The following is a 20,006-nucleotide window of genomic DNA, read 5'->3' as shown; positions in this document are numbered from 1 at the left end:
AGATTTGTGTATATTTTATGGGAGTAAGTGATAAAATAGACTGGTATCTACATATATTTTATGCATTTATGACATGCCTGTTTTTTAATTTTTTTGGTGTTTCTAGGATACAAGTTCATCTTCAAGTTTTTTCAAATTGTCACAAATCTCCAAAAATTTTTCCAACATATTTACTGAAAAAGAATTCACATATAAGTGGACTGGTGCAGTTCAAATCTGTGTTGTTCACAGGTCAACTGTAGTACTTCAGAGTTGCTGTGAAATAAGTGATTTGTGTGACACAGCACAATTTCTAGCACAAAGCAAATGTTTCTCCTTTCGCATTATCTTTAGAAGTTATAGGAAGGGTCTAGAACTTCCAACATTACGTTGATTTTATGTTATTGCCACAATCTCCTAGCCTGCATCTTGCCACCTGATCATGCACCTCTTTCCTTAGCTTACGAGCCCACCCTAACCCTATGCCCTGGAGCTCCTGCCCTGTCTCCGGGCCTGCTCCCAACTGGTGGTCCGCTCCTCCCTGCTCAGGCACTAACTGGCCATTCATTACAAGGCCAGTGGTCATGGATTTAGGATATGAGCCCTCTCTTCATGAATGGGTATTTCTTTTAAAAGAATGAAGCATAGGACCCCACTTTGGTCCCCAAGGAAGCAGTCCTTCTTGCGTACCCAGGCTGCACCGCTGCTCGTTGGCCCCATCCCACTCCCACCCTTGGGTGCCTACTCAAGGAAGAGCAGCAGTACTGATGATCGCTCCCTTCATGTATTACTTCAGGTCCCTGTTGCATGTGTCATTTCACCTTGACAATCTCCCTCTGAAGTAATTAGGGCAAATGTTATCTCATTTCACACATGACCAAACTGAGCCTCCGAGAGAGTGAAGAGACCTGCCTGAGATCACAAGATGAGTGGTGATAAGGCTTGGCCCAACGTACTCAGAAACCATATCCTTCTGAGAGCCCCATTTCTGCCCTCTCCACCCTCATTCACCTAATTCGCTGTTCCCAATGCAGGGATTGAGTGAGAGTGCTCTGCCCTCCTACAGGTTCTCCACCCTGCTCTGGCATCTGTGCTAACAGCTCAAAGACGTGGTAGAAACCACTGTGGCTGACATCTTCATTTCTAAGATGAAGACACAGTTCAGCACTTGTCAAGGCCTCATGAATAAAGGGTAACAGAGCAGGAGCCCAGCCCTGCGACTCCTCCACCTCGCCACACCAGCCTGACAGCACTGAATTTCAGAGCCAGAAAAGGCCTCAGGTAGACCAAAGTCAGGGGCTTGATAAATACTGCAGTCAACGCTCAATTATCCATAATAATGGAAAATAGGAAGCAAATAGGAGTTGTGTCCTTTACAACTTCTAAATCTGTCATTGCCACACTTCCTCCAGGGCTGCTAAGGCATCAGACCAACTGCTCCTCCTGTTCACATCCCTGCAGATGGCCAAGAAAGGAGCTAATAGGGTGGATACAGGGGCAAGATGGTCCAATCCTTGTTTTTTCAGACCCCTCGTAATCACAACTTGATGACTGTCCTGCTATAGGACTGACTGCATTTGCCCTGCTCCTGCCAGCTGTGCACCCCTCCGTGGTGCACGTGGCAGGTCAGAAGTGCCAATGAGGTGGCATGAGGCTCCTGCCACACCACCTTGCCTCAAAGCCTTATGTCTTCATCGTGGAAACCTTGTTTATCCATTACCAAGCCAAGAGAGAGGATTACTGAGAAGAAGGCAGCCAAAAACAGGGCACTCCCTTTGGAACCCAGCAGGTTTTCTCTGATCCCAAGCACACCTTAGTAGCTAGCACAGTGTGAATGAAGACACCCAAATGTTCATCTGTGAATGCTAATAATGAATGGTTGCAACTACAGGATCAGCTTGCTCTTCCTTCAGGGACATGGAGGCAGATATCATGTTCTCCATTTGCCTAAAATGCTCTTCCAGCTCCACCCGGTATAGAACAAAAGGAAATCAACTGTGCTGGCATCAGCAGAAACTTAAGACTGATAACAAGAGGGACTAACCAACTACTCCATTGCATACAGAGTAGGAATGTGGAAGGTAGGAATGTCTGTGTTGTTGGGTCTGGAAAGCTAAGCTAAGAACCTGCCCTGCCACACACTTTCCCACTGTCCATATAATTGAGGTTAATTAAGGACCTAGAGCTAGGGGAGGGGCAAGATGGCCTCACCTCAGACCTTGTCTCATGCACACCTCTACATGCAGACAGGTGACTACAAGCCAAGATGGAGCTTGCCTCACAGGATCTTCTTCCCAGACAAGAGTTCCCTTGCGTTGGAACTGGTAACATCCCCAGGGATCCCACCTACTTCCCCCAAATTACCATCAACCCATCCTCCAAGACCCAACTCAACTCAGATGTTCTCTCCTCTTGACTGATGACCCTGGTGTGATGTGGCCTCCTCCTTCCTGTATTCCTCCAGTGCTTACTCTGTCTAGTTCATTGACCAACAAAAACGCACTAATCACTGCAGTAGAATACACATTCTGCAGCATCCTCAGGATGAAAAGGTAAAGAAGACACAGTCCTTGTCCTCAAGAAACTCATTATTCCATAGGCACTCATTTCTGTGGAGTAAATATACCTACCATGGTTGATCTCAAGCAATCAACATGGTGTTACTGAACACGGAGTTAGGAACAAAAGCAGGCAATTGGCTTTCATGAGCTGGTGTGGGCTGGTTCCAGGACACCGCTGGACATCATATGCCAGAAGCAAGGAAACATAAATGGAAAAGTGAGGCAGGAGTCAAGGAAGGAGGAACTGTGAACTGGCTTTTAAAGATGAATTAGAGTCTACACACAGAAAAGGAAGGAAAGAACTCCAGGAAAATGGAGAGACATTTGCAAAGACCTAAGAGCATAAACATGTGTAAAAGTTTGGTGTATTTGGAGAATGACAGTACCCTCTCCCCTTAGCCTGACCCAGATGAGAAACTGGTTGACACTCAACCTCCAACAGATGCCCATGACAGGTGTCCTGTGCACATTCTCATCCAGGACTCTGATGGCCCTGCAACCTGCCTCCAGCCTGCCTCCAACCAACTCACCCCAACAGGGCCCGGCCTCTGTTCCATGCAATCTCAGGAGAATCTTCTCAATGTCTGTAGGTGTCTGGGCAAGGGACAGCTGTCTTGAGGAGAAATCATACCAAACAAGGTTTTAAACTAAGGTCAGATGTCCTTATGCATGTTTAATCATCCTGTTCTATATTTGGTGACATTAAGGACAGGTCTTAAAAAAAGGGATGACACCCAGTCTTCTATCCCAAAGGCCACTCAGCCCAGGGGCATAGCTGGCAGCACCTGTCTATGGCTGTGGCTGAACTCCGACGGCCCTTTGCTCGTCTCCCCAGTAAAAAGTAAGGCACTTGCTGAAGTCAAGAGTCCCAGGGCATCCCTAGAAAGACCTCAGAGGCAAGGCCATCCTGACTTAGCTTTCCCTGTCCAGTTCTCATAGAACCTACTGTTGTGACACCCACTTTCACCCCATCAGAAATTCTCCACTGGTGAAGCGTGTAATAGACTACAATCGCACCCCACACAGGGACCCCACTTAGGAGAATTGTTACACCCTGAGGCCTTTCCTAAGAGATTGGGCCCTAAATCCTCCCAGTCCCTATCCCCTCACCTTGCTAGTTACTTGTCTCCCTAGGTAGGGATGGTCACCAAGGGCCCTCCCTGGCCCAGGATTGGTCAGACGTAGCTACCCTAATGGCCAGTTGAACTCAGCCTGTCAGAGACAGCTCCGTTATAACCCCTTCACCAAAGGAAATATGGTCTAGGCAGGTGAAAAGACACCCAGTTAAGCCAATAAATACACATTTCAGACCTTTGAATGTGCTTTTCTAGGACAAGATTCCTCACCCAAGGGGCCCAAAATTAAGGACCCCATGTGTTGTTTTGTTGAGGGATTCTTAACATATTTTGTTGGAAATAATCAGAAATAAATAAGGCATGCCCCCCACCCACTCACTCATTTAGGACAACACAAATCATTGGAACAGACATACTTGCAGCTTCCTATATTATGTTATTAATGCCAGGACACAGGCAGGCAAAATGGGATGGAAACACAAAAGAATGCTTTTTTCCCTGTGGGAGAGAGTAGGATTCACAGAAGTTCTGGCATTTAGCTGGACCTTGAAGAAAATGTTGATGATCAATACTAAAATACATGCTAATAATTATACCTACTTTCTGGTTACAGCTGCATTCATTCATCTTTACATAGGAAGAGGGTCTAGAATGGAAAGGAAAATTTAATAGTTCTTAGTTGAGGTGAATTTTCTGTTCATTTTAATTTTCTTTCATATGGTTACAATGCCGTTTGTGCAATTTTTCAGTAAGGATAAAAAATACATCCTAGTAATTTCATTTGGACTATTTCCCACCCCTCCCCTTTAAACATCCTTATGAGGTGGCTGGAAGACATAGCTCCTTCAAAGCTGGAAAATTTCTAAAGCTATAAGGAACTGCATGGCAACTGGGCATGGTGGCACATGCCTGTAGTCCCAGCTACTCGGGAGGCTGAGGCAGGTGGGCTGCATGTGCACCCTCAGGCTGGCCTCTCCTTCATGACAGACCCCCACCTGTCAACACCCCCACGGGGTGTACACAACAGGAATTTGAGCAGGATTGAACCAAATCCACCATAAACAACCCCTGCTCAAGAACTGAACTCTGACATTTTTTAACTGAACAAACAAAAATGTTCACCAAAACACCTATAAGATCAGCTCAAACCAGAACCAAACCTTTATGCTTTTTAAAATAACTGCTCAAAATATTCTGGGAGTTGAGTCTGGGAATCTTGGGAAAGAAAAAAAAAGAGAAAGAATAATCTGGAGGACTTGCAAGGAGAATGGGGTTGAAGGCAGCCTTGGGATCTCCAGGTTGTAAGTGGTCCAATTTCTGAACCAGGGCTGGACGCTCTGCTCAAGTGCCCTTGCCTTGGGAAAGACCCTTCTACTTGTTTCTCCAAGGCAGCTTAACTCATCTCACAAGACAGCTCCTGCACTATCGGGCAACTGGGCCGGGGTGAAAGTTCTTCTTTAGAGTGACTCCTGTAACTTCCAAGCAAGAAGAGGTTGACCCTCTTCCCTACAAACTATGGTGTGGTTTATCTTCATTGAAAGTGACCATTGGCCAGGTATAGTAGTTCACGCCTGTAATCCTAGCACTTTGGGAGGCCGAGGCTGGTAGATCACTTGAGCTCAGAAGTTCATGACAAGCCTGGACAACATGGAAAACCCCATCTCTACAAAAAGAACAAAAATTGGCTAGGTGTGGTGGCATGTGCCTATAGTCTCACCTACTTGGAATGCTGAGGTGGGAGGATCACCTACACCCAGGGAGGTTGAGGCTGCAGTGAGCTGAGATCGTGCCACTGCACTCCAGCCTGAGCAACAGAACAACACCTTGTCTCAAAAAAAAAAGAAAAAGGAAGGAAGGAAGGAAGGAGGGAAGGAAGGAAGGAAGGAAGGGGAAGAGAAGGCAGGAAGGAAGGAAAAAAGAGAAAGAAAGAAAGAGAGAGAGAGAGAGAGAAAGAAGAAAGAAAGAAGAAAGAAAGAAAGAAAGAAAGAAAGAAAGAAAGAAAGAAAGAAAGAAGAAAGAAAGAAAGAAAGAAAGAAAGAAAGAAAGAAAGGAGAAAGAAAGAAAGAAAGAAAGAAAGAAAGAAAGAAAGAAAGAAAGAAAGAAAGAAAGAAAGAATCACACCCCACCCTCAGTCATCTTCCTTGATCTTCTTTCCAGTCCTTTCTCTGCTCTAGTTCTTGCCTCTGTGCTCACATTAGCTTTTCAATGGGTCACTTGAACTTCCAAGATGCTCAGGACTGAGCTCAACACCCAGGGAAAAGAGCTTTCTCCCATGATCAAAGATTCTCTGTATCAGGAAGGATTTAGCTGCTTCCTCATGTCTTTACAACTTGTGAACAGAATCAAGAGAAGTCTTTTTGTTTCTATTATTGCCAGTAAGCTTTCTGAAATATCCAAATGATGTAATCTTCATCCTCACCCTCCCTGGGAGCTGCTGCGTTGTGGTGACCATCACAGGTACCATCATTGCATGTAGAGAAGCCTTTGTACCAGCAGAGGACACTCCATACTGCCTAGAGAGAATACGCAGGGCCTATTGACAGATTGGAAACCGGGCGTGGGCCCCTGAGAGGGGTGGGGATAAACCCGCATGAACTTGGGAAGGTCGCAAGTTGACTAAGACTGCGCCATTTTTCTGATAATGGATTGGCAGGGAGTGTCAGTTTCCCTCCAGCAGATATGGGAGGGGCAAACACGGTGACACAGAGCATCCCAGGGCATTCTAAGGATCCAACCTTTCAACAAACAAATAAATTTGCTGGCGCCACCCAGACATCTCGTGGGCATCTTTACTCTCCCTTTCACCCAGCACAAGGCTCCAGCCCACTGCGGCTCCAGGAGGCAACTTTAGAGACCACATTTCTGGCCTCTAACTGTAGTCAGACTATTATCCATGCCCCCTTCACCAGGGAAGGGGCCTATAGTGCCACTTCCTCCCTGCCACCTACCCAAATCTAGACCCTATTTCTAGACTCATCTCAGCTTGCAGCTCCTCCACGACTCACATTGACTTCTCCTCCTGGCTGCTGATGGAAATGGGCTGGCCTCTTGGTTTCCAAGACAACATGCTCCCTCACTTCTCTCATCCTCAATGGTGGCTCCTTTGGACTCAACTGATTGCCCTTTCATTGTCTAATCCTTAGGCATAGTGGTCCCTGGGTTCTGTTATTGATGCCCCCCTCTCTTAAAAAAAAAGAGAGAGAGAGAGAATAAGTTACTTTAATGGCAAATAAAACTGAAATTAATGGAGAATTAGTTACACAATTCAAGGGTCCACATAATCTACTCTCAGGTGGAAATATATGCTTTCCACAACGCTTCCCCACAACACACACACACACACACACACACACACACACACACACACACACGCAAACAAGTACAGTTGAAAATAGGTGCTTATTCTCCCTGTATGCTCTAAAAATGTCCCCAGTCACAAAAATGTCCTAAAGCAGCAATATTGTCTAGAGATCTTTTAGAAATCTGTGGATGCGTTTTTTTTTTTTTGCTTGTCACTGTGACATGGGGAGCTGTGACTGGCATTTAATTATCAGAATCCAAATTATGCTAGGCCTCCTGCCCAGCTTTTGAGTGCCCCATAATATATAATCGTTGAACCCATAACCCAACTCTGTATCACATACAGATGCAGAGTTTCAGCACAGTTTTCAGATATACTGAGTGGTTGAGAAATACAACTACTGTATAAATAGAAGATCATATTTCTTTTCATCAGAAACTTATAAGAGTTTTTGTTTGTTTGTTTTGGTTTTTCTGTTTTGTTTTATTTTTTACCTTTTTGGAAAACTGTGTCATCACTGTCAAAACTACCAGAGTTTTTAAGTTGTCCATAGACATCCTACATCCACTTGCATTTGTAGCTGGTTTAATGCATGGTGATTTTACCTATAGGCACAAATATCTGACTGCTTCATTATGTCTTCCATTGCAGTTCCACCTAAGATCTTACAGGTTGAAATATAATATGATATTATACCTTTTTTTTTTCCTTTTCTGTCTTCTTTATACTACAGTGGGGATTTTTTAAAATTCTGTGTTATCACAATATAACTATGCCTTTCTTTCTCTTCCTAACAGTAAAGGGTGTTACTTTAATTTTTGCTAGAAGACAAGAGACAATGAGACTGATACCTTTAGAACTGCTAATCTAAATAAAGAATATTCTTTTCAAAAGAAAGTTTTATCAATATCCATAAAGTCTCTGTTAAAATTTTCACAGCAGTTTTTGATAGAACTGGGCAGTTGTGTGAGACTTCCTCGTGGTCCCTCCAAGGGACAAACAGAAGGTCCCCATTCCAATGAAGTCTTTCCTGGACTTCCTAAAATTCCAAGAATACTATAGGCTCCAGCTCAAGGCCATCATTTGGAATTCTCTCTCCCAAAGTACTAGAGAACAGCCCCTGAGGCCAGTTAAGACTTCCCATAGGGAGGAGTTGGGATAGCAGAGTTGAGCTGAGCTAGGATACGGATCTGAGAGGAAAGGGGTCCAGGGAGAATTGCTGGATTCTGCTGTTCTTCACGGACCCTCAGTGGTTGTCTTAGGCCTGGAGTTGTTGGAGAGAAGGCAGTTAGTGTGTGAGAATGGGAAAAGGTGGGAAGTCTCTTCTTCTCTAGAATTAGATGAATCCCCAAGCTGTGTTAGAGATGTGGCTGTGAAAGAGCCACACAGTTATTGAAAAAAGAAAATAAAAACTTTGATCAGTTATGGAAGGAAGCCTGGCCACTGAATTGATGGCTGCAATGTTGTGGCCATTCAACAAAGAAGCATGGCGCAGAGGGAGGCCCATGACTCCATTGACCAACCAGCTGAAGGTGAGATTCTGTCCTAACTGTGCTGCTATGGGGAAGGCACATGGATCTAGACCCAGGGAGAAGAAGTGCCTGCAGGTATCTTAAAGTAAGGACAAAATGCAGGAATTGGCCGGGTGTGGTGTCTCAGCCCTGTAATCCTAGCACTTTGAGAGGCCAAGGTGGGTGGATCACCTGAGGTCAGGAATTCACGACTAGCCTAGCCAACATGGTGAAACCCTGCCTCTACTAAAAATACAAAAATTAGCCAGGTGGCTAATGCCTGTAGTCCCAGCTACTTGGAAGGCTCAGGCAGGAGAATCACTTGAACCCAGGAGGCGGAAGTTGCAGTGAGCTGAGATTGCACCATTGCACTCCAGCCTGGGTGACAAGAGCAAGACTTTGTCTCAAAAAAAAAAAAAAAGAAAGAAAGAAAAAAGAAAAATCCAGGAATTGGGTCATAGGCTGTAATGTACGGACAGAAGCCATAGCCAGATTCCAAAAGGCCTATCTGCTGAAGAATATGCAATTCAAATCCCATCGAGGTGAAGATGATCAAGTCAGCTGCGGTGGGAAGGCCAGAGTAGCAAGACATCTGGAAAAGAGAATTAACATATATGTACATTTTTGCCTGCATGTTCATAGATACCTTTTGAAGGACACCCAAGAAACTGAGGACAGTGGTTGCCACAGAGAAAGGGAACTCATTGCAGGGGACAGGAGAACTTTAACCCCACGTTCATCCTTGTAGATTGCCCTCCTGCTGAGTATTGTTACCAGGATAAGCACCAAGCATCAAACACACACTAGACCACCTAGGGATGGAATAGTACAGTCGAAGGTTTGGGGAGGTCATCACCAGATCTGGGGATCTCAGTAGCTTTGGTGGATGGCCTCTGAGGAATTCTGACTGGCTTCATGTCTGTTAAACTTTGTCCACTTGAGCAACTTTCTCCCATTTACTTCCGGTTTTCTTTCCAGGGAGTATCAGTAATTCTCCTTCTGCTCCTTCTTCCTAAGTTATCTGATGATTTATTCTACCCTCCAAATGCTGATGACTCTTCAGTTTACGCCTTTAGCCCCATTCATTGCATGGATAAAGCAGATGCACTTGCTACGTAACTCAGCATCTTTCCCCACAAGCCCTCTTGCTGGATTATTTGTTACTATCCAGACCAGGAATGTGGACTCTCCTCTTTGCCTCACCCCACCTCATCCTCATCCAATCTATCACCAAGTCCCAATGACATGGCAACTAACTATCTCTGTAATGCATATTCTCATTTCTGACCTTCTACTACTTCTAAGGGCTGGAATTAAAGTGCAAGTCCCTATCGTCTTTTGTCTTCACCTTTGCAATAGTCTCCTAAGTCTTCGTGCCTCCAATATGGACCTCTCCAATCTGCCCTGACTGACTTTTCCAAAACACCAATCTGACCATGACATTTTCCTGTTAAGTCCTTTTACCAGTTCCTCCTCACCTATGACAGCTGTTTCAGACATAAAATTCCTGAGGGAAAAAGACATTTCCATAAATAGATCTCCCATCAGCAGACCAGATTTCTTAGGGGATACTTGGAAACAAGACAAGCTGTGGTCCGTACCCAATTCCTACTCCACTAGCGGTAAGACAACTCCTTTCCCTTCCACTGGACCAGTACATAGTAGGTCTAATAAGTCAGTAGGTATGAAAACCCCATCTGAGAACCTCTGACCCAGAAGCCAAAGTCCAGACTCCATAGAATGCCTACAAGGCCCTTCTTGATTGGATCTGGATATCTTTTCCACATCATTTCTTGTCACTAATTCCATGCTTCTTCATATTCTTAACTACTTCATGAAATTTCACTCTTCTATGTCATTATCTATATGATTCCCTCTGCCTTGAAGATCCTCGTCTGCCTGAAAACTCTGATTCACTCTTTAAAGCCCTGCCAAGCATCTCTTTCAATCATCTATGCTCCTGTATGTCTATTTCTGTGTCTTGTATGTATCTCTACCATTGCTACCACCCAGGTCTCTAGGCTCTCTGAAAGCAAGAACCATGTCTCACTCATCATCTTCTCCCCAACGCCCAGTTCCTCATACATAGTATTTGTGCAGAAAATGTTTTTTGAACAGAACCAAATCCAGAGTCTTCCTTTATCATCTTTCTACTATGGATGCATTTTGGCGTTTGGTCTAACTCAATTTACTTCTTCACTATATACTGACTTACACAGGGTTTTCATTTCATCCTTTTAACCTTACAAGCCTTGGTAAGTTTCCCTGCAAATTGTATTTTTCTCTGTTTCATGACCTTACCATAAAAACTCAAGTCCAAACAAGATAAACAGGAGTATCCCCAGTACTGAAATGTGACTAAATAAAGTTGTAACCTAAGAAAGAATCTAGAAAATGTGGGCCACAGTATAAGAACACATCACTGTTCATTCAGTAGCATCCCTGGGAGAGAGGGGCTGTATCTATTGACCCCAGAGGTCAGCTCTTCTGTGAAGGAGAGTGAATCATCTCCCTCAAGGCCACCTAACTCTCATTGTTCTAAATCCACAGATCAAGCCAGCTCTTGTCACTAGTTTCCCAGATCTCTTGATAACAGGATGGTATTTCAGTCACTGAAAGTATGTGTTTCCCCACAAGCTAATGCTGGACATTCTGGTTGACACACCCATCATCTGTTGTGTGTTTGGTTCCCATAAGTCAGTACTCAGGACAGATTCAACTTTGGGTGCACTAACAAATCAATTTCCTGTCCCTGCAGAGCTGTCACTGAGCCACAGTGACCATATCAAGGTACTTCCCTCCATGGAGGCCCTGAGAAGCCAGCTGCCTTTTACTTTTTTGTCACTCCCTTTTAATTCTTTTAGCTACTCTGTATAACACATTTACAATTCACAAAGCTTTTCACATTATATTTCTTTTTCTCTTGATGTCTAGAGGCAAATATTCTCATTCCCATTTCCCCTACAAGACAACTTAGGCTCAAGATGGCCAAGTCACATCCAAAGATCTTCACATCCTGTAAGCTATAGATGGCTTTTCTTTGCCTGCCCTTTAAATAGTACAGTTCCTTGTTCTTTCTACTCTACCATAGTGCTTTTCAAATTCTGACATTAGTCCGAATGGAAATGGACATGGTGAAGGTGTTTCATCCGGCTAAACCCACTGCTGGACTCACTCTGACAGTGACAGCAGGGGAATTTCCATGAGGAAGTGCCCCAAACCATCCCAAAATGGAGCCAGGTGGGATTCCAAAAAACAAAGCACTAAACACCAGGGTGATCGGTGTGCAGCATTTAAAAGGAGGACTAAACCTTCAGAGTGAAGTGCAGCATTCTCACGGTGGACAGGGACATGAGGGATGTTCTAGCTGGGTATGTCTGCAGTTAGGGAGTCAGGTTATGGAATTTCATAGACGAGTTTAAGGAATTTGGCTCAGGGTGAAGGCTAGTTTCTGTGTGTTTAACAAAAGGGCTATTTCCCAGTGTTTCCCAGCAACAGCTAAACAGCTTTGTCAGTGCCTGAGAATGTCCGAGACCCAGCTTTGCTTCAAGCCTGCAAAGGAAAGCATGCAGCTGGCCAAGTGATGGAGCAGCCAACGCACTCTGTGTTTCCCGGTCAGGACACAGAAAGATAGCAGGGGACGCTGGGGTCCCTACAGAAGGGATAACTGAGAAGGAAGAATAGAGCTCACCTGAGTTGTGTTCACATAATACATGTGTGATCTATACTCTCCTTATTCCATTAGCCCTGTGGGACTCTGGAACTAAGAAGGATTTTCCTAATTGGAAGCTAAGGAAATTGATCCTCAGAGAAGTTGACTGCTTTTTTCATGGTCATAGAACCATTACAAAATTGATGGTAACTTGTTTCTTTGAGCAAGCATCTACTGAGCTGTATGGAGTCCCACAAGCAATGTTGCAACATCATCACCATTATCGTTAAAACTGGCACTTATTTAGTGCTTACTGTGTGCTCAGCCATGTGTATTCATCTTATTCAGTCCTCACACTATTCCCACAAGGAAGGCATTATCATCCCCAATTTAGAGATACTAAAACTGAGGTGCAGAGATGTCTATAACTTGCACTGTATTACAGAACTAGTAAATGGTGATGGTGAGATTCAAACCCAAGCATATCTGAGTTCAACTGTCCATGCTTCTGGCCACTATGCTATCCTGTTGTACTACTTCACAAGTATGAGCTATGTGTCAACAAGGGAACTTCTTAGATTAGACAGAGCTTTGGGTGGTGGCACAAAAAGAGAAGGGAAATGGAATATCCAACTCTCTATTACCACTCTTAGTTCTTGAACTCCCCAGGCCAAAGTCTGTATTCTGGCTGCAGTAACTGCTGACCCTATATTACTCATGCCCCTCCTTACTGGCTGTTCCACATGAAGAATTACTTTTTCATGCAATACTTTCCCTTCTTCTCAATGCCACACCTCTCCCTCCCAACCTGCTTGCTCACTGCCCTTTTCAAGAAAGCCTTCTCAAATGAATAAGACCTGCCACCCAGTCTCTCCATTTCTCCATGACATCCCCACCGTCTGGGAAAGTGCTGGCTCTCTCTCTGTGATTCCAATCTGGTGAAATGTTGCCTGGTTGGCCTCTGCATTTTTCTCATGTTTGTGTGCATGACTTTCCCATATGCCACGTGGCTCTAGTGTCTTCTTTTACCTCACAAAACACCCATCAAGGTTAGACAGTGCCGTAAACAAGGGCAATCGAGACATGGAGAATTTCAAATGCAGTTTATTGCAGCAAAACAAGGAAATGGGGAGTTTAAGACCTCTCCACAAAAGAAAAACAACTTGCGTACACCTTATGTACAAAACCAAAACAGCACAGAGATAAGATGCTAAGGAGCTGTCCTCACCCTGGGTCTAACTGGTCCTACTCTGGCTGGCTTAAGGAGGTGCTTTGAAATGTCATATGCGTGGTGGTCACTGCTGAACTGTTTCTCAGGGAAAGAACAAAGCAGGGTCATAGCCAGGGGACTGAGATTGCCACTGATCTGAAAACTTCATTGGCAAACAGCAGAAAAGAAAGAGCTGGGGGAATAGGATGAGCTAGTATAACTAACCATAGCTCTTTTCTCCAGTAAGGCTGGAACAAATCGACCTCGGTCTTGCCAAGCATATTTGTTAGTGATGCTGGGGGAGAACTAGAGCTAATGAAACAGAGGGCATCTCTTTATCTGGTTACTCCGGAATAAGTGGTAGAAACAAACTTCACGCTGGAACTGCCACCAGAGGACTTGACACCTCCAGAGCTGGATCCCCGGCCTCCTATGGAGCCTCCAGAGCTACCGCCGCCAGAGCCCCGGCCGCCAGAGCTGCCGCCGCCGCCTCCTCCAGAGCCACCTCTGTAGCCCCCACTGCTGCTTCCGGAGCCGTAGCTGCCATGGCCGCCGCCGCCACCTCCAGAGCCATAGCTGCCACCTCCGGAGCCGTAGCTGCCACCTCCGGAGCCATAGCTGCCACGGCCGCCGCCGCCGCCACCTCCAGAACCATAGCTACCACCTCCGGAGCCATAGCTGCTACCTCCAGAGCCATAGCCACCGCCGCCACCTCCTCGGCCGCCACCTCCACTGATGGTGGTGTGGCTTGTGCTCACAGCTGCAGGAGGAAGCTCAGTTATTTTCAACCTCAACTCCCTTTCCAACCCAACAAAGCCTGCACATGCCCCTGAGAAATCGGCTTGTACTTACACACACTCACGTTCGGGGCACATTCTCCAGACATCCTGTAGGAGAAAAAAAGAAAATTCCTCAGGATACTCCAGCTTCACAAACCCCTTCCCCATTCCCGGCTCCACCACCTTGAAGACTTTCCCCATCTGGGGCTTCTCCAATGCACTTGATCTGAAACTTAATCCAGGCCCCTCTGGCCTCCCAGACCTGTCATTTTTTCTCAGCAAGAGTACAAACACGGAGAAATTCCCATATAAACGAGACAAGAGCCTTGCAGCCAATGAAGGCCTCCTCTAAAGGTGCTGACTTTAGGCCAGCTGCCATCTGAGGCAGCCCAGATAAAGAATAATTTGCTCCACCTCAAAGCTCTTTCTAGATATGTTACAGCCCTAGAAGAAAAAAATAAACAGCTTGGGACTCCAGCTCCCAAAGTAAAACTAGGTCTTTCCTCCTGCTCCGTGTACTTTTCATTTCCCCATACCCAGCACAAGCTGCAATCAGATGGCTGCATCTTCAACAACACTCAGCTTACAAGGAAGGAGGACCATGAGAAGAGGTTCGATTCCCAGCGTCCCTTCCTCACCTGCTTTCCTCTCCCTCCAGGAGGGTCCTGTAGGTGGCAATCTCCAGATCCAGGGCCAGCTTGGTGTTCATCAGCTCCTGGTAGTCGCGCAGCAGGCGGGCCAGGTCTTCCTTGGCCTGCTGCAGGGCATCCTCCAGGTCATTCAGCTTGTTCTTGGCATCCTTGAGGGCATTCTCACCACGCTGCTCTGCATCACTGATGGACTGCTGCAAGTTGGCGATCTGAAAAAGAATGTGACACCCTCTCATAATATGCATTCCCCCCTAGGCCTCCTCATCCCAATTGGTCTCCCCACTCCAGTGAGGCCAATAATGAGTCCAACAGAACCACTTGGCCTTAAGTCATCTCACACCCACCTCCGGATAACGCATCACCATGTTGACTTCCTTAAAAGACCTTAGGGGTAACTCAACAGCTTCTCTTGGCCCTGAGTCAAGGCTCCTACAACCCTTACAGACTTGACATTCTTCTAAACAACTACTGTAAAACCTCTTGGCTGCCCTTCCTCTCACTCCCCAACTCTTAAGCCCACTTTGAGTCATAGGCTAGATCACTCACACTGATCATCCCATCTTTCTCTACTAGGCCATTCTCACAGATTTCCCTAAAGAGAACCCAGCATGATGGCTGCATTCTGGAAACTAGCATAGCCACAAAAGGAACCAGGGATAATAATGTAGCCTTGGGATGAATTGCAAGATTCAAAACTAGGAAAGCACTCGCCCTTTACCTGAGGGTTACCCCCATTCCATACAGCTGAGTGCTAGAAGGAGGAAGCACATACCTGCTTCTTGACATTGTCGATTTCAGATCTAAGTCTCTGGATCACACGATTCAGCTCAGAAATTTCTATCTTTGAATTTCTCACACTATCCCCATGTCTGCCAGCAGTGATCTGCAGCTCTTCATACTAAAGATGGTAGATAGCATTTGTTAAATATAGGCAGAACTCAGCATGGCACAGGCACACATACATGAGATAACATAGGATAGCAAGACAAGCCATTTCAGGGAAACTGGCTAGGGTTTCAACCCACTCACCTTGCTCTGATACAAGGACTCAGCCTCAGCTTTGCTCTTCTGGGCAATATCCTCATACTGGGCCTTGACCTCAGCAATGATGCTGTCAAGGTCAAGACTGCGGTTGTTGTCCATAGAGAGGATGACATTAGTTTCACTGATTTGAGTCTGCATCTGAGACAACTCCTGCAAGACATAATAGGTTAGTGACTCTTACAGCACGAAAACAAAAAACAACTTAGAGAAAGCAGTCAGGAGATAAAAGATAAATATCTATTATTCTGAATCGTTGTGGGTTCAGGCTTAAAAACTCTCCATTTAGATAAACTTGGTTGAAACTGGAAGACTTACTGCTTGGTAGAGTGTTGTAAGGAAATCAATTTCCTGCTGCAAGTTGTCAAGTTTGGCCTGAAGGTCCACCTTGGTCATATAAGCACCATCCACATCCTAGAGGAACAAGGGACATCATGAAGGCACATTCTCTCCAGGGCAGGTCCCTCTCATTACCTGTGAGGGGATTCTCCAAGCAAAAAAGGAGCTTTGGGTCTACTCCACTCCTTTTTACCCCAGGTAGATCACAGTTCCCTGACTGCCCCACCCCCGGATAGCACCATCAAGGGAGTGTGCCTGGCTTGCTGAGAACCTGCCTCTCCACTTACTGTGTAAGGTGCTGGGAAATATGAAGAAGCCAAGTGCCTGGATCAGTCCAGGTCCATGTTGATGTGAAAAGATAGCCCCACTCCAGATACTCCTCAGGTCTACTACCTGGCTCTCCATATCATGGCTGCTTTCTGCTTAGTAATTGGAGACCCTCTTCCCTTATTTATTTCAAATGTGAGTTGTATCCCACAGAATTTGCTCACCTTCTTGATGGTCACAAATTCATTCTCTGCATTTGTCCGCTTGTTGATTTCATCCTCATACCTGCAGGAAAGCAGAAACAATCGGGAGATTCAGAGGCAGTAAGACCTGAAGTCCAGCATCTAGACTAAAGGTGGCATTGCCTATCACTGCCTTTCTATTATGAACCTAGGACATATTGACCACTCCTTTCTACAGAGCAATAAAACCACGAGACTATTTCCATCTCCTGAGAAAATGAAGATTTCTGAAAATGTCAAATCGATGTGCCTCTAACCTAAGAAAAGACATAGCTACATGCTGCTTCATGATCTTAGCTTATCAGTTTCTGGAACTCTTTTAGAGCAAAAGTTAAGAACTGCCCAGACAGGGTCCCTTACTTGTTCCGGTAATCCTCCACCATGTCCTGCATGTTCTTCAGTTCCGAATCCAACCGAGATTGATCACTCTTCAGTTGGTCCACTCTCCTTCTGAGATTGTTGATGAATGACTCAAAGTAGGGCTCTAAATTATGGGTTCTAGTGGAGGTATCTACCTGCTGCAGCAGCTCCCATTTTGTTTGCAGTACCTGGTTCTGCTGCTCCAGGAACCTCACCTAAAAACACAAGACCCCATTACTCCCGACGCAGAAATGGGGTCCCATAGCCATGGAGGCCTGTGCCTCATTTGGAAAAGAACTTTGATTCGTATCTTCTGACCATGACAGAGAAATAGGAAGAAGATGATCAAGTTAACATCATCTGCATAACAAAACCCAACTCGTTAATTCAGAGAGGGCTTGGAAGGGAGTAACTAAACAAATACCAATAGCAAAGCACATACAGAATTATTGCAATTATGTTTTGAAATAGATGCATGGTATTTAAGAGATTTGCCTTCCAAAATTTTGTTAGGTATATTACCATAAAAATTGGTTTGCATGCCCGGGGCACACACACATTTCAAAAGTATATCAGGAAAATTCAAAATTGGATTTGAAACTTGTTGTGGATAACCTTGGATTGGCACTATTAATGATTAAGCAAAAAGTAAAAAAAAAAAAAAAAAAAGAAATGGTTTATCCGGGTTTTTTAGAGCTGATTTTTGGAGATATTAGTATAAAAAAACTCTAGCCTCATCCAGTACCAATGTAAAATTATTAGAAGGCAGAGCTCCCCTCTGACAGCAAAAGATGTTTGGCACTGACTTACTACATGTTTTCTGCTACAATAACACTCTATACTATGTTCACACTCAGCTCCTTTTCTTTGGTTAGGAAGACCTTTCCAGGGTTCTCACTTGCACCCTGGAAAGTTCAGTTAGCCCCATTTCTATTATCTTCATTCAACAGATATGAGTCCCAATTCAGCTCAAGAGCTGAATAAAAAGCACTTAAATGTTAATGTCACACTGATCCATCTTTAGGTAGACCACGAACCGTTTGTCCAAGAGAGAGTCATTAACACCATTCACAAGCATACTTCTAACGTATCTCCTAGGAGACCATTCCACAAAACATCCTTTTAATCACGTAAACGTGGAAACTTGAGGTTCAAACCTACATGTGTTTTGACTGCACCAATCCCAAGTGGACCAGCAGCAGCCCTACCAGTGCAATGAGCAGAGAAACTCACCTTGTCAATGAATGAGGCAAATTGGTTGTTGAGTGACTTGATTTGCTCCCTTTCTCGAGACTTCACTTTTTGGATCTCAGGGTCAATCTCCACATTGAGGGGCTGAAGAAGGCTCTGGTTGATAGTGACTTCTTGTATGCCACCAGGAGGGCAGACAGGCCCATAACCACCCCCATATCCACCACCCCCAAAGCCACCTCCACCAAAACCACCACCACCACTGCCAAAACCACCAAAGCCACCACCCCCAATGCCACCGCCACCAAAGCCACCACCACCAAAGCCACCACCACCAAAGCCACTACCACCAAAGCCACCACCACCATAACCACCACCAAAGCCACTACCACGTCCACCTCCTCTAGCCACACTTATGGAGATGCTTTTACTGCCACCAAGGTTAACAAGACTCCGACTTCCAAATCCACCACCAGCACCAAAGCTACCACCACCACCACCACAGCTTGAAAATCTCCCACCACCTCCTCCACTGCGGCGTGTGGAGCTGCTGGTGGTCCTGCGCTGGTAGTTGATGATCCCAGCAGAGCCAGAGCTGAAGCCCCCTCCACTTCGGTACCCAGACCTGGAACTAAACTGTCGACTCATGTTGACTTAGAGAAAAGTAGGAGCAAGGTAGAGTAAGGGAAGGAGCTAAACACTCCTCTACCCCAAGCATAGAGACTTCCCCTTATATACATGGAAGAAATTGGGCTTGGTCCTCCAGAGTCAGCGGAGATGCAGTGCCTGTCAAGGGTTTGGCTTGCCTGCAGCCATACAAGATTTTTACGAGCCTCAACAATACGATAAACACTACACACCTAGCTCCCAGGATGGGCTCTCAAAATTGCTGTGCATGCAAGATTGGTTCATGTGGTAATTATTTTATCACACAAGATCTTCCTTCAAGCGTTTGTGGCTTTGGGAAAACAGGACCCCACATCTGATACCTGGTGTTTCTTGGTAGGATTTCATAACCCCCATCACAAAGGCATGAAAGTTTCTATTCTGACCTTGCCCTTGTGAGCTACCAAGCACACTCTCTTACCATGCACAGCAGGTGCAATTCCCCATGCTTGGATCTCAGAAGGAGCTCTCTGGCCCATTTCTAAGATCTTCCTTCCAAACTCCAGAGCTCACTCAGTTACACCCTGACAAAGAGAAGGGGCTTTAATAACTAAAAAATTGAAAGGTCTTTCATAAATATAAGCTTTATAAATATACCACGGTGATTAATTAAAGGAAGAGAAGCTGTCATTGAACAAGATGGATGAGTGGGTGGTCTGGAAGGACCAGAAGGAGAGACATTTTTTTCTCTGTTTCTCAGTTATTCCTTTTCTTGTTTCTTTTCTTCAAATATAGAGCAGGAGACAGACACCAGCAACAGAAAACAGGTAGCAATGGATAGCATGCAAACACCCATGAGTGAAAAAGCCCACAGAGCAGTGAGACGAGTAGATAGAAGCTCTAGGACATTTTGTAAAGCACAGGGTGGAGGTGAGGCTTGACAGGTGATTCAAGCCTCACATTGGACTGTAAAGAGAGCGAGATTAATGCACATTTGGAAGGGAGGACAATGAGAGGTGTCTGGAGAGCCTGATCTGAGAAGTTTAAATTGTTTCTGGAGGTAATAATAATGATAATACCTAACATGCATCAAAAACTGACCATGTACCAGGCACTGTTCTACGTAGCACATGTGTATTAACTTGCTTAATTTTCACAACTTTGAGATAGATGCTATTTTTCTCCCCATTTGTAAAATGAGGAAGCTGAGGCACAGGGGTTGAATAACGTGATCAAGCCTA

At 45.1% G+C, this 20,006-nt stretch overlaps 1 protein-coding gene across 1 annotated transcript; it reads right to left on the bottom strand.

Annotated features, from left to right (window-relative positions):
* Nucleotides 1–13,168: 13,168 nt before the first annotated feature.
* KRT1 (keratin 1) lies at nt 13,169–18,866 on the bottom strand. The gene is made up of 9 exons (XM_030822612.1): nt 18,202–18,866; nt 16,969–17,183; nt 16,591–16,651; nt 16,079–16,174; nt 15,749–15,913; nt 15,492–15,617; nt 14,708–14,928; nt 14,143–14,177; nt 13,169–14,050 (listed from the first exon to the last, which is right to left on the bottom strand). The coding sequence occupies exons 1-9, from the start codon at nt 18,805–18,807 to the stop codon at nt 13,626–13,628; spliced, it is 1,950 nt and encodes a 649-aa protein (XP_030678472.1). The 5' UTR covers nt 18,808–18,866; the 3' UTR covers nt 13,169–13,625.
* Between the last annotated feature and the right edge of the window lie 1,140 nt (nt 18,867–20,006).

Source organism: Nomascus leucogenys, chromosome 11 (genome assembly GCF_006542625.1).
Source record: "Nomascus leucogenys isolate Asia chromosome 11, Asia_NLE_v1, whole genome shotgun sequence".
NCBI classification, from domain to species: Eukaryota; Metazoa; Chordata; class Mammalia; order Primates; family Hylobatidae; genus Nomascus; species Nomascus leucogenys.
Note: the sequence above shows the minus strand (reverse complement) of the source record. Positions and strands in the feature narration are given on the sequence as shown.

What these genes read in the sequence shown, in the direction of transcription:
- KRT1 (XM_030822612.1), bottom strand. Translation starts at nt 18,807, where the DNA reads ATGAGTCGACAGTTTAGTTCCAGGTCTGGGTACCGAAGTGGAGGGGGC. An exon ending in TTGCCTCATTCATTGACAAG is followed by an intron (nt 17,184 to 18,201) that starts GTGAGTTTCTCT and finishes TTGTGTTTTTAG; the next exon opens with GTGAGGTTCCTGGAGCAGCA. An exon ending in AGTCCTTGTATCAGAGCAAG is followed by an intron (nt 15,618 to 15,748) that starts GTGAGTGGGTTG and finishes TACCATCTTTAG; the next exon opens with TATGAAGAGCTGCAGATCAC.